Source organism: Cnephaeus nilssonii (assembly GCF_951640355.1).
Source record: "Cnephaeus nilssonii genome assembly, chromosome: 18".
Classification (NCBI taxonomy): Eukaryota; Metazoa; Chordata; class Mammalia; order Chiroptera; family Vespertilionidae; genus Cnephaeus; species Cnephaeus nilssonii.
Window position 1 is genome coordinate 37,094,746 of NC_137089.1, and position 13,614 is coordinate 37,108,359.

A 13,614-nucleotide genomic window follows, 5' to 3' on the forward strand; every position below is an offset into this window, starting at 1 on the left:
TATACTTGCTGTGTGTGTGGCCAATCAGTGCATAACTGGCAGATTGGTGGATTCTCGTCAAGGATCTGACAGCTTTGATCATCTCGACAGATGATGGCAGGAGCCTTGTTACTCTCAGTGAAAGGACGAAAACATTTAACCAGATTTATACCACAAACCATACTTCCTGTTTTAGTTTCTGCATGACAAAGACTGCATTCCTTAGTTCTCTGCTGTTACATCTGTTTTTTAAATTTTCAGTTTTCAGGATTGGGTTGACAGATTTAAATCCTTGATGTTTACATATTTTAAAACCCTTTTGTTTTGTTTTGAAAATTATGTACATTAATATGTACGTTATAGCTACAATGTACATATTAGGTTTTCACATACAGAAAAACATCAGTCTTACATTAGAGTCCTAACGGGCTCACCACTTCTGAGTGGAAAAGCTGTGGGAACCTTTGGATCTGAATCTCAATTAGTCCCCAACTTACCACACCATTTCACTTTCCAGTTACGATTGGCATCCACTCCACGGCAGCGAAACCTTGAGTTCCTTGACCTTGTTTTTCTCCAAAAGCGATCCTAGAATGTAATTAAGAACATAGCTGCAGAAAAAAATACTTACAAGGTTACTTGTATTTTAGTAGCACAACAGTGAATGAATCACAGCATTAGGGGAGAGTTCCTCCTGGAACAGAATAAATTCAGCGAGTGGAGAGAGGACTGGACACTCAGGTTTTTGCTCCAAAATCTGCCAGAACCCTGCCGTCTCTTACCTTAGCTTGGCCTCATTTCTTTACAGGCAAATGGAATAAGCTGGACTAAACTAGTGTTTCTTCACAACTTATTTAAAAGGAGAAATCTATTTAACATGGAATCTTTTTGCTGTTGTTATTGTTAATCCTCACCCAATGATATTTTCCCATTGATTTTTACAGAGAGTGGAAGGGAGAGAGAGAAACATCAATGTGAGAGAGACACATCAATTGGTTGCCTCCCACCCTGACTGGGGCCAGTGACCTGAATGGAACTAGGACCCCATCAGTCCAAGGGCCGACACTCTATCCACTGAGTCAAACTGGCTAGGGATATTTCCATGAAATCTTATGCAAAGCTAAACATACAAACAAAATCAAAAGGTTGTTGCTATGATGGGGGAAGGAGTGAGGTTTCTTTTGTAGCTCGGGATCACTAAGCTGGCTACCCACAAGCTTCCTTCCTGTTTTGTGACAGTTTGCTATGAATTACTCCATCTTTTTTGATTGGATAGGCAAAGTGACTTACATTGGTCCAGCTGAAATGGTATCCATCAACATTAAACACAGGCATGATATAAAAATACAGGTGATTCATCATTTTTCTCATGGTTGGGTCACTCCTGTATGTTAGAAGAGCCTAAAGACAAAGGTGACAGTTTTCTTATAAATTGATTCCAAATATAGATTTAGAAAAAAAGAAAAAGAAAAGAAAATCCTTTCTCTCCATGGGAAATACCAAATATGTTGGGTTAAAAGTAACAAGGTGATATGAACTATGCTCTTGGACATTACATATTCTTTATTGAGACTTTTGTCTCAATCTCTGTATTAGGAATAACATTTTAGCAAAGGTGGCAAAACAGATTAATTGGACAGCCTCTTGCAGTGTCTCAGATCTGGCTAAATTTTAGGTTAAGAAAGCAATAGTTTTGTATAATCAGTTCTTTTTAAGACTCCATTCTATTGTGGACAAACTAATTACCTAATATCTTTGATATCTTTACATCAGGGGTCCTCAAACTTTTTAAACAGGGGGCCAGTTCACTGTCCCTCAGACCGTTGGAGGGCCGGACTATAGTTTAAAAAAACAAACTATGAACAAATTCCTATGCACACTGCACATATCTTATTTTGAAGTAAAAAAACAAAATGGCAAAAACACCCGCATGTGGCCCACGGGCCATAGTTTGAGGACGCCTGCTTTACATGATACACCATAACACAGCTAGTTATATATGTCATTTAATTTGTATATCTAACTGGTACCATATTCAAGTCTTAGAACTTATTGCATGGACACTCAGTTTTCTCCTGATTTTTCTATAAAAAGTTCAGTGAACAATACAACATCTCTCTCATCTTGATCTTGTAATTGGGTTTTACTTACATTGTGTCTGACACCAAGTCTGAGGATTCTGCACTATAGATTTGGCCTCAAGTAGAAAAGCATTGAATGTGTTAAGACATTTTGAAATACCACTCCTTTTTTAGAAACGTTCTTCCTGATGCATGTTTGTCGATGTGTAAAGTATCTTAGAGAAACACATAGGAAATTTGTAACAATGGCTGCCTTTGGGCAGCAGGATTGGGTGACAATTATTTTAAGGAAGGAAACTTGCAAAATAAAAAAAAAGCAGGTAGCATACAAGAGACAGAGAGGGAGGGAGAGAATTAGCCAGAGCTAGTGTAGAGGAGGCAAAACTTTATCTTTACCCATCTTGAGATTTTAGCTGGGACTCAAAGAGACAGTTTAACAAGAGAAAAACAATTTAGCAGCATGTACAATGCATGTCACATGGGGAAAACGTCATGAAAAGTAACTCAAAGTGGCAACTTAGAACTCTGGCTTATACAGCATCTCCAACAAATGGTTATACCCATTTGGATTGCAATTCAAAATAAAATAATTCTTAAATTATGTATATATTTTCTTGGAAAATTTAATACTTAAAATTTCAATCTTCTTTTATACTTAGTTAAGTAGGATTTTGAACCCATCATAAGCAGCATTCTGTATTTACATGGTGAGAATTCTATTCATAGAGAGCAATCCAATAATGCAATTTATTATTAGAAACTATCACTATATTAGAAATAATAATGAAAATAGAGATACATTCAAGAACATAAGAAAAGTTACTAAATACAATTTTATTAAATATAATTTAAATATCTATGGGATCAACACAAGTTGATACATGTTACTATACTTTTCTCCTGTTCTCCTTTAATTAAGGTTCAATAATAATTTATTGGCCAAATAGCTTTAGTAGAACTTCCATATATGCTTGAATTTCAATTACCTGTAATGTTTTAATCTAGAGGGATACCTCTGGTATATGATCGATTGTACATACCCTAGAATTTTGTTTTCCTCGAATATATGGAGGTTTCCCCAACGTTTGGAGGAAGTGTCCTATTGCTGTTGGCAGTGACAGAGCTATATGGTTAGCTACATTCCTCCCTTAAAGTGGTTTTCCATGCCCTTCTAGCTAGAGAGGAAGACAGAAGAGATGGACTGAAAGGGAGCTCGGACAACAAGGCAGGAAAGAAGGCAGTAAACTGTGGTAATTTATCCTACTAGCCTTGGGAACCTTGGCTCATTTATCCCAGCCCAAACTGGGGAAGTCTCACCTTTTCCAGGCATCGAATATGGGGCATGTTAGCACCTACCCACCAGACTTTGCTGGAGATTGGCATGAGAATGTTCTCTTATCTTGCCTTCTCCTTCTTCAGTGCAAGTGACCGCCACACTTTTGTATTTAAAATAATATTGTTAACTTCCTTTTAAAAATTACTATATATTTTAAGTAAATAGAAAAAGTAAATAGAATATAATAACTATGTGCCCACCAACCACATCTTGTCATGTTTATCAAAACTTTTAAGACATTGTGAATAAAACTAAACCTTCCTTTTATAACTTCCTGATTCCATTTTCCTCCTCTGCCAAGGTAATCACTGTCCTAAATTTGACATTATCATCCCATGCATAATTTTGTTTTGCTATATATATAGAGTCATGAACAGTATATATGTGTATGCTTTGACATTTCATGCACCAAGATGTCAGTATTCAGTCTGCTGTTCTCCCCAGTATTATATTTTTACACTTACTAAGTTGATGATTTATTCATTTTAACTATATGGTTAAAGTAAACACACAATATATTGATCTCTTAATTTGTTGGTGAACCGCTAGGTTGCTTCTATATTTCACTGTTACAGTATTGCAATGAACATTTTTACACCTTTCTTCTAGATGTGTGAGAGTTTTGTAAGCTTTTAAAAAATTTTTATTGATTGATTTGAGATAGAGGAAGGGTAGGGGGAAAGAGAGAGAGAAAGAGAGACACACAGAGAGGGAAATATCAAATTTTTTTTTTAACTTGTTTATGCATTCATTGGTTGGTTCTTGTATGTGCCCTGACTGGGGATCAAACCTGTCACATTGGGACGACGCTCTAACCAACTGAATTATCCAGCCAGGACTTGATGTTCTATATGTAGGAATGGATTTGCTGAATCATGGATTTACATGCCTTCCACTTACTAAATGTTGCCATTTTCTCTGTAAATCAGTAAATACTCTCATCTGCAGTGAATGAGAGTTCCCATTACTCTACAACCTTACCAACCCTTGGTATTGTTAAACTTTTAATTAAAAAAATTAAGGGTATGAAGCTGTTTTGTTGTTCTACTTTGTATTTCCCTGATTACAAATTATATTGGAAAACTTTTTATATTGGTACAATACTAGAGGTCCAGTGCACGGATTCGTGCACCAGTGCGGTCCCTCAGCCTGGCTGTGCCCTCTTGCAATCTGGGACCCCTCAGGGGATGTCGGATTGCTGGTTTTGGCCCGATCCATGCAGGCCAGGCTGAGGGACCCCACTGGTGCATGAATCCAAGCACCGGACTTCTAGTATGCATATAAGATCTTTGGCTAATCTCTTTCCACCCTCCCCGCTTCCCCTTTCCCTCTGAGATTCATCAGTTTGTTCCATGTTTTCATGCCTGTGCATTGAGCATTATCCCCCTGGTGGTCAGTGCATGTCATAGCTACTGGTTGAATGGTCGAACAGTCGCTTAGGCATACATATAGATATATAGATTATAGATATAGATATAGATATATAGATATAGATAAGCCATTCCATACATTGCTCACTCATAATTTTACCCATTTTTCTATTAAACTCTTCTTATTTTTATATTCTGCTAGTATTAATCCTCTGATTATATGCATCATGATCATCTTCCTTTCTTATTGTTTCCTATTTTCATCATGTCCTTGTTGCACATAAATTTTTAATTTCATCAGCATTAAGTGTATAGGTTTTCTTTAAGAACCCATCTCTGCCTTAAGATCATAAAGATAATATTCAGTATTTTCTTCAGAAAGTGGTTTTCAAGTTAGTGTTTCAAATGTAGGCCTTAAACCTCCTAGAAATGATGTTTTACATGATGTGAGGTTGGGATTTATTAAATTAACTTTTTCATTATGGAAGACCAGCTGTGCCACTGAATTCACTTGGATGGTTTGTCTTTTCTTCAATGAGTTAACATGTTCTCTGTCAAATGTGAAGTTGTCATTTGTGGATGGAATTGCCCTAATGCACTTTGGTTTATATCCATTCACCAAAGCCATACCATGGTGTATATAGAATCTGTTGAGTCTGGTGGGATGTGTCTTTCCATGTTGTTCAACTTCAGAATTGTCTTGGCTGTTTTGGATCCTTCTCTCTTCACATTAATTTTAAAATCAAGGTTGAGCATATTAAAGATGTTCTGTCCTATCCTAGGTGATTGCTTATTTTTTTGTCATTAACAGATGTTGAATTTTAGCAAATAATATTTCTTCATGTATTAACATTATATACTTGTTGCTATGATCAACTTCAATAAGTAATTTTCTATTGTGTATTCATCCTTGTATTCCTGGGCTAAGCCCATTTGGTTGTAATATGTGTTCTTATTACATAGGCTGGATTCAGGTTGCTAATATTGACATCTATATTCCTGAGTGAGCTAGGCCTATAATTTTTTCTTATTTTGTTCTTGTCTGGTTTTGATTTCAGGGTTATGTAACTGTATTATTATTAAATGTAAAACAAAGATATAGTAAGGAAGATATATATCTTTGCTTTCTTTTTCATTGATTTCTATTCTTTCTTTTGTTGACTCTTTTCTTTTCTTTTCTAATTTCTTGACTTGAAAGCTTAGCTCATTAATTTGGAGACTTAATTCTATTCTAGTATACTTATTTAAAACTATGCATTCCCCCTTTAATACTACATTAGTTATAGTCTAGGTGTTTGGATATATAATAGTTTTGTTTCTATTCTGTTGTAAATGTTAATTTTTTCTTGATTTCTTTAAACCATGAGTTATTTATAAGTATTTTTATATGATAAAATATGTGAGTTTTCTTTTTTAGGTCATATTTTATAAATAATTTCAAACAAATGCATTATAGTCAGAGAATATGGTCTAATGTGATACAGATTCTTTGGTATTTCTTAAACCTTGCTCTATGGCCTAGCATGTGGTCAAGTTTTGCAAATGTTCCAATTGTGCTTGAAAGGAATATACATTCTCTAATTATTGGGTGTGGATTCTATGTGTTTATTGGCTTAAGTTTATAATCACATTGTTTATATAATCTATAATCTTACTAAAATTTTTGCCTATATGCTGTTTTAGTCATTGGGAGTTGTGTTAAAAAAATTGACATTATTAGATTTGTCACTTTTCCTTATAATTTTGTCAAATTTTGTTTTATATATTTTGAGGTCATTGATAATGGCCTCATTTTAAAGTTCTTCATTTCTAAATAATATATTAAGTAAGGAAGCTGTTCTCTAGTATTCTGTTCTGAAGTGAACTTAATTTCCAACAGTTGTCAAAATTTGTTTTTCCTCTGAGAAGTAAACAGGTGTCAATGCATTATATATGCCATATTTGTGATTTCTGTAAATCTCTAAGAATTGTAGCCATTCTCCATCTGGTCAGTCAAAATGAGAATGATTACACTATGACGACTGTTCAGTACTGAATAGGATGATTGAGAGAACTCCTTGCTTGAATGCTTTCAGTAATAGGACATAGATCATTTCTCTTCTCTTATGGTTTAGGTGGAGTTTCTAGAAAAAAGATGACCATGTAACTTTCAATTTCTTATCATTTTAACATATGATAACCTTCTAATGTGTAGGACTCTTTTTAGTAATCAGTTTACACCACCCATACACACAAAAAAGAAGATGCTTACTATTTAACTTCCATCTGGGCTTTACAAGTTTAATTTCTTGACTACTGTTGTTACCTATAAGGAAGACTTAAGTAGTGGTGAACTGAAAGGCAGTCACAAATCAATACACCACACGCCTCAGTGTGGTAGTCTTTAGGTATTACACTCACCTTACCTCTCAATTTATTTAAGAAATACTTAACGGAAATGGATTTTGATTTTAAAATAAGAGATATCAAAGAATTTTTGAGTATTATCTTCTGCTAGGAAAATAATATGTCTTGTATTAGCTAAGTAAATTTATGAATTTCAGAAAGACAAAGAATGAGTCTAAGTAGTACTCACCACATACCAAGACTATTTTGGCTTTCCCATAAATATATACATGTCATACCAGAATTCACCAAATGAACTTTGGTTAAATTTGAAGAACACTTTTCAATTACTGAAGTCTTTGTGTGGTATGGTAAAGTTAGGCCCAAGAGGTTGCCCCCCCGCCCTTTTTTCATTGTTTTTGGATTTATTTGATTGGATGTTGCCTTTGTAGAGCCCCATGACAACCTGGAATGCTGAGGTGTTTTTTCTTTCTTTTCTTTTCTTTATTTTTTCCAGGACCAGTGTTACTGACCTTTTAAAAGTAGTTTTTAAAGTTTCCACTTTTTTCCCCTCAAGAATCATTACAAATGACCTAAAAATAATCACACATTCGGTGAAGGGAATATTGGGAGAAGTAGACATGTTCCAGCTGAGGCCCAAGGAAGGGCACGTCACCAGGCAAGGGGAAGAATATCCTCACCTGGGCTGGAGTGGAGGAAAATTATTTAGGATGGAAAAAAGTTGTAGCACCTAAGTGGGTGCATCTTGACACAAAAGAAGTATTTAAACTTTAATACTAGGAAAATTAATTAGAGCAGGAGAGAGTTTCCAGGGAGATTTTTAAAAGGGAGCTTAATCTATAAAGGTATTTGATGTCACACTATGAAAAGCTTGTTAAATGCAAGATGGAAACTAAATAATAGTTTGAAAGCAACATGAGCAAGAGGCTCTGTGGATGGAGGATGGAGAGCTGGAAAATCATATGCTAATCTTGTAAATTCTAATTTTAAAAAATTAAAAAATTTCAGGCACAATTGACATTAGTTTCATGTGTATAGTGAAATGGTTAGACATTTATATAATTTACAAAGTAATCCTCCTGATAAGTCTAATACCCACCTGATACTATATAGAGTTATTATAATATTATTGACTATATTCCCTATGCTGTATTTATATCCTATGACTATTTTGTAACTGCCCATTTGTGCTTCTTAATCCCTTTACCTTTTCATTTAGCCTCCCAACCCCCTCATTGAGTTTGTTTCTTTTGTGTTTGCTCATTTATTTTTTTCTTTATATTTCACATGTAAGTGAAATCATAGGGTATTTGTCTTTATCTGACTGACTTATTTCACTTAGCATAATACCCTCTAGATTCATCCATGTCATCACAAATGGTAAGATTTCATTCTTTTTTTATGGCTGATTAATATTTCATTGTATATATGTACCACATCTTTATCTAATTGTCTATTGATGGGCACTTAGGTTGCTTCCATATCTTGGCTACTGTATATTTTTTTCAAATTAATGTTTTGGATTTCTTCATAAGTGGATTAGCTGGGTCATAAGATAGTACTACTTTTATTTTCTCCACATCATCGCCAACATTTGTTGTTTGTTGATTTAGTGATGATAGCTATTCTGACAGGTGTGAGGTGATATCTCATTGTGGTTTTAATTTGTATTTTTCTGAAGATTGGTGATATTGAGTATTTTTTCTATGTCTATTAGCCATCTAAATATTAGTTGTTCCTATACTTAGTTAATTTATACTTAAAACTACCCAGGGATGACTAATCTAGCAGGGAAGGTGATAATTGTAAATTGGTATTTATTAATCTATATTTGCTAGTAAGCAATATAGATAAATATTTGAAATAATTGTGTTACCAGGAAGAATACAAAATTAGAAGCATGTCCCCTCTACTCTTTCCTAAGTAACACTACTTCCAATTTTAGAACTTATATACTGAGATAGCCTAATAACAAGGCTGGTTGTATTTATTCAGGACCAACAGAGTGAAGGCCAGGACCAACTTCGTGGCCTTATTAAAATCTATGTAAGAATCTTTTATCTACCAAAAAGAAAGTAGAGGTATCCTCACTTTGCATTGCTTTGCTATAAATACATTTTAGTTACCATGGTTTAGTTAAATAGTATCAGTCCTCCAAGTACAGTTCTAATTTCAGTTACCGCTAATTGATTTTTAGTCTACAGATCACTATGTAAGTAACAGATGGTTATCAAGATCTGTGACCAGTTATGTCACTTTTTTTTAAAGTGTGTCTTTGGGTGATTGGTCGCTGAGCATCTGCTATTCAGTTCCCACAGAGACCGCAAAGTGTGTAGCTGTGTTGCCCCCTTGTCTCCTAAACCTGTGCAGCATTTTACAAAAATGGATGGTCGTGAGGAGGAATTGGCCAACAAAGATGGAAGTTCAGCAAAGAAATAAAAAGTGATAATGTAGAGGTGAAATTTGAATCAAATGTAAATGAACTTATAGAAGAAGAAGGTGACCATGGAATGTTGACAGTACCACCATTCAACTCTAGATACGCAGCAGAGAAACCTAGTGAAGAAGTACTTACTGTACAAAATGAGAAAAGCGGTTGTGATGAAAAGGAGGAAGATGTTCCAGAAGAAATGATGCTGCCAACATTTCACACTGAAGAAAAACATAGATTTTTATGACATTGAAAGGGCAAAGAAAAAATATTGGAAGCCAATCTAAACTAAGAAAGGAGTATGGCAATTTGCCAAGGCATAAATAAAGACACTCACTTCACGTTGTAAGTTATATAATGAGAAGGCAGGCACTGCCTAAACTACCTGTCATAAGGTTTTTTACAACGAAATAGGTCATTTTAATTACTAATATTTCTAATGTTCAATTATAGCATAATAAATAGGTTTACTATTTTTTGGCCATTTTCCTACATATTTATAACAATAAGAGTTTTTAATCTCTTTGATAAAAATATGTAAAGATCATAGAACAAACTTGATTTGTTTCCCCATTGATTATTAAGATAGATTTTGATGGCTTCAGCTTGTAGGGTCACTGTTACAGTCCAGCAATACTCTCAGGAAAAGCAAGAACGGCCTGTACAAAGAGTGCCCAGAACACTCTCAGATATTAGATAGTGTAGTACAAGGAATGAAATGAATTTCAATTCAATTCAATTGAACAAACATTAATATAGACCTTGCTATGTACAAGACATTATAAATTGAATAAAAAGGGAGAAGAAGCTAGGTTGGAGGATGCAGAGGAATAAAGAAAAGACCGGGGAGGAGAAAAAGGATGGGAGAACATGGGGAGTTAAAGGTACACAAAGGCTGGTTGAAAACAAATCAAAATATTGTAATTACCTGGAATGGTAGTGAACAAAGTCAGACAATTTAAAAAATGCAGGTCATTTTTACATGATGAACTTTTTAAAACTGTGCATTTAAGAACAAAGACTTAATTGCTTACTTAACTGGATTCATTAAATATTTGATCTGGGCTTAATAACTCAATTATTTATTCCCTGGCTTTTCACACATTTTAGCAAACAATTTAAGTTCTCTTTTTAAAAAGGTTTATTTTATGTTTAGTGATCTATTTCTTAAAACTTTGAATTTTACACCTACATTTGAAAGTTTATATTTTTACCTTTAATAACCAGCAAGACATATAATACTGAAAGAGATGATTATCCCCAAAGCTCTTAGATCCTGGAGAAAGCACCCCTCTTTCTGGAAAGCCGTCCCAGTTGAAGGACTTTTTCCACAACCACTGCGCCAAGTCTTCCAGAGAGCTCTGTCCTTTACGCACAACGCACCACAACCTCCGAACATTACGACGTGCCCAGCCCACAGCCACCAGCTGGTTCTCAGAAAAGAACTCCCTTCCCTGAAAGCCTCTTATCCCTATTTTTGGCTATTTGAGTTATCTGCATAGTACATCTGAATCACATGCCAGATTTTGGTACCAGGGTTAGCCATCACAGGTGGCCGGTGTAGATGGGAGGGGACGTGTAGTGGAGTTGGTTTTCCTGTGTAATCAGGCTGGGCAAGGAAGGCTGAGGTTTCACATTATGTAGCAGCAGCAGAAGACTGTGGCTCACCTGGGAAATTAAGCAAGGTTTCCCCTCCCCTCCCCTCCCCTCCCCTCCCCTCCCCTCCCCTCCCCTCCCCTCCCCTCCCTTCCCCTCTCCTCTCTTCCCCTGCTCTCCCCTCCCTCCTATCCCCTCCCCTGCCTCTCTCTTCTCTGTTTGTCTTCCCTCCATTCTCCCTTCCTTTCTTTCTTTTCCCCATTCTTTCTCTTATTTCTTTCATTCCCTTCTTTATCTTCAAAGTCTGGAAGAACTTCTCATTTCAGATCATTACTATCCCAATTTGCCTGTGGACCATCTTCTCACAAACCCTTGCTTTATCTATGGTCTGCTACTGAGTTAAACAGCATACAACCACTGATTCTAAAATACTGGTAGTTTGGGAATAAAATGTGTTCAGTTTTGATTGACTTAAGTGGTTTTTTAAATAATAATAATGTCCATGCTGGTTTTTATTTTTTGGATATAGCAGCATGCCATGGACAGTTTCTCACATCACTAATTACTCCTCTAAAATATTTTATGAAGCCAGGGCTCTCAATCATTTCCTTTAAGTCTTCTCCTTTGCTTTTATGCTTGGAAATGTCTTTCCCACTTGGAAATCAAAAAATATTTCCCTGAGTTACTTTCTAAGTATATATATAAAAGCCCAGCGACTGGAATGGTGGAATGACCAGAACAACCAGAACGACCAGTGGCTATGACACGCACTGCAGCAGCCAACCAGCATGATCTGGGCCCCAACCGCCCGCAGCCCTCTCCCCCCCCCGCCCCCCGGCCCTGCCTCTGGTCAGCCCCCAACACCCTGATTGGGGGCAGGGCTGGCTGGCCAACCGTCCATGGCCCCTTCTCCCCCACTGGCCTGGCGTTATGGCTCCCATTGGGGTGGGCTGGCCGGGCCCCACCTGTGCATGAATTTGTGCACTGGGCTTCTAGTTTTATGAAAGACTCTGGTCAGATTTGCCACAGAAATGTAGAATTATTGGAGGCAAAAATTAAGTGCTATACATAACTCTGGGCCAGCTAGCACCAGTCATGGCTTAAGATACTCAATCCGGGTGATTGACAATTTCAGCTACTATAGTCAGTTCAATTTAATTCCCAAAGATACACTGTTTTCTGTTGCTTATTATTGTTTCCTACACATAAATACTTCTTTTTAAATAAAATGTAGACTCCTTGAGTGCAGGCACCATGAATTATATTTATGCTGACGTTCATAATGCTAGCAGAGCACTGAAAATGTAGTGCTCAACAAGAAATTGTTGGACTGATCAATATAAATACCTTCTAGGGAAGCCCTATTTAACTCTAAAAATAACAGCTGTATTGGAAAATAATTTTCACATCTTATAATTCATCCTTATAAAGTATATAATCCAGTGTTTTAAAAATATACTCAGAGTTGTACAACCATCACCCCTATATAATTTTAGAATATTTTCATAATAACCTCCCCCCCCCACAAAACTCCTATATTTTAAGTATCAATTCCCCAACTCCCTCAACTCCCCTGTCCACAAGCAACAGCTATTCTACTTTCTGTCTTTATAAATTCATCTGTTTTAGACATTGCATATAAATGGAATCATGTAATATGTGGTCTTCTGTGACTGGCTTCTTTCACTAAGCAATGCTTTTAAGGTTAATCAATACTGTAGCATGTATCAGTACTTCATTCCTTTTTCATTGAGATGTAATTAATATAACACACAATTCACCACTTTACAGTGGATAGTTCAGTGATTTTTAGTATATTCATAAAGTTCAATTATCATTACTATCTAATTCTAGAACTTTTCCATCACACCCAAAAGAAACATCATACTTATTAGTAGTCACTCCCAACTCTCTTCTCCCCCATATCCTGGCAACCACTAATCTACTTCCTGTTTTTATGGATTTGCTTATTTTGGACATTTCATATAATAGAATCATGCAATATGTGGTCTTTTGGGTCTGGCTTATTTTATTTAAGCATGTTTTCAAAGTTCACCCATGTTTTATCTTGTATTATACTCCATTCCTTTTTTGTCTGAATAATATCCTTTTGTATGCATATACCACATTTTGTTTATTCATTAGTTGATGGACACTTGAGTTACTTTTACTTTTTTGGCTATTAAGAGTAATGCTGCTTTGAACATTCATGTGCAAGTTTTTTGTGTGGATATATGTTTTGATTTCTCTTGGTTATATACACAGGAGTGAAATTTTTGGGTCACATGGTAACTCTATGTTTAATTTTTTGAGGAACTGTTCAACTGCATTTAACCTGTTTTTTTATAATTACTATTTATAAAAATAAAAGGGTAATATGCTAATTAGACTGGACGTCTTCCAGACGTCATTCTGACATCCTTCCTGATGAAGCCAGGGCTGGAAGGAAGCCAGCCCGGGTCCCAGGTGCCTGTG

At 35.8% G+C, this 13,614-nt stretch overlaps 1 protein-coding gene across 1 annotated transcript in view; it reads right to left on the reverse strand.

Annotated features, from left to right (window-relative positions):
- Nucleotides 1-13,614, reverse strand: part of CPA6 (carboxypeptidase A6) — a 208,043-nt gene that overhangs the window by 33,838 nt on the left and 160,591 nt on the right. Inside the window, exons 7-8 of the mRNA XM_079796251.1 lie at nt 1,270-1,380; nt 477-567 (exon numbers count right to left, since the gene is read on the reverse strand). Coding sequence (XP_079652377.1) covers nt 477-567; nt 1,270-1,380 — 202 coding nt within the window. The remainder of the gene's footprint in view (nt 1-476; nt 568-1,269; nt 1,381-13,614) is intronic.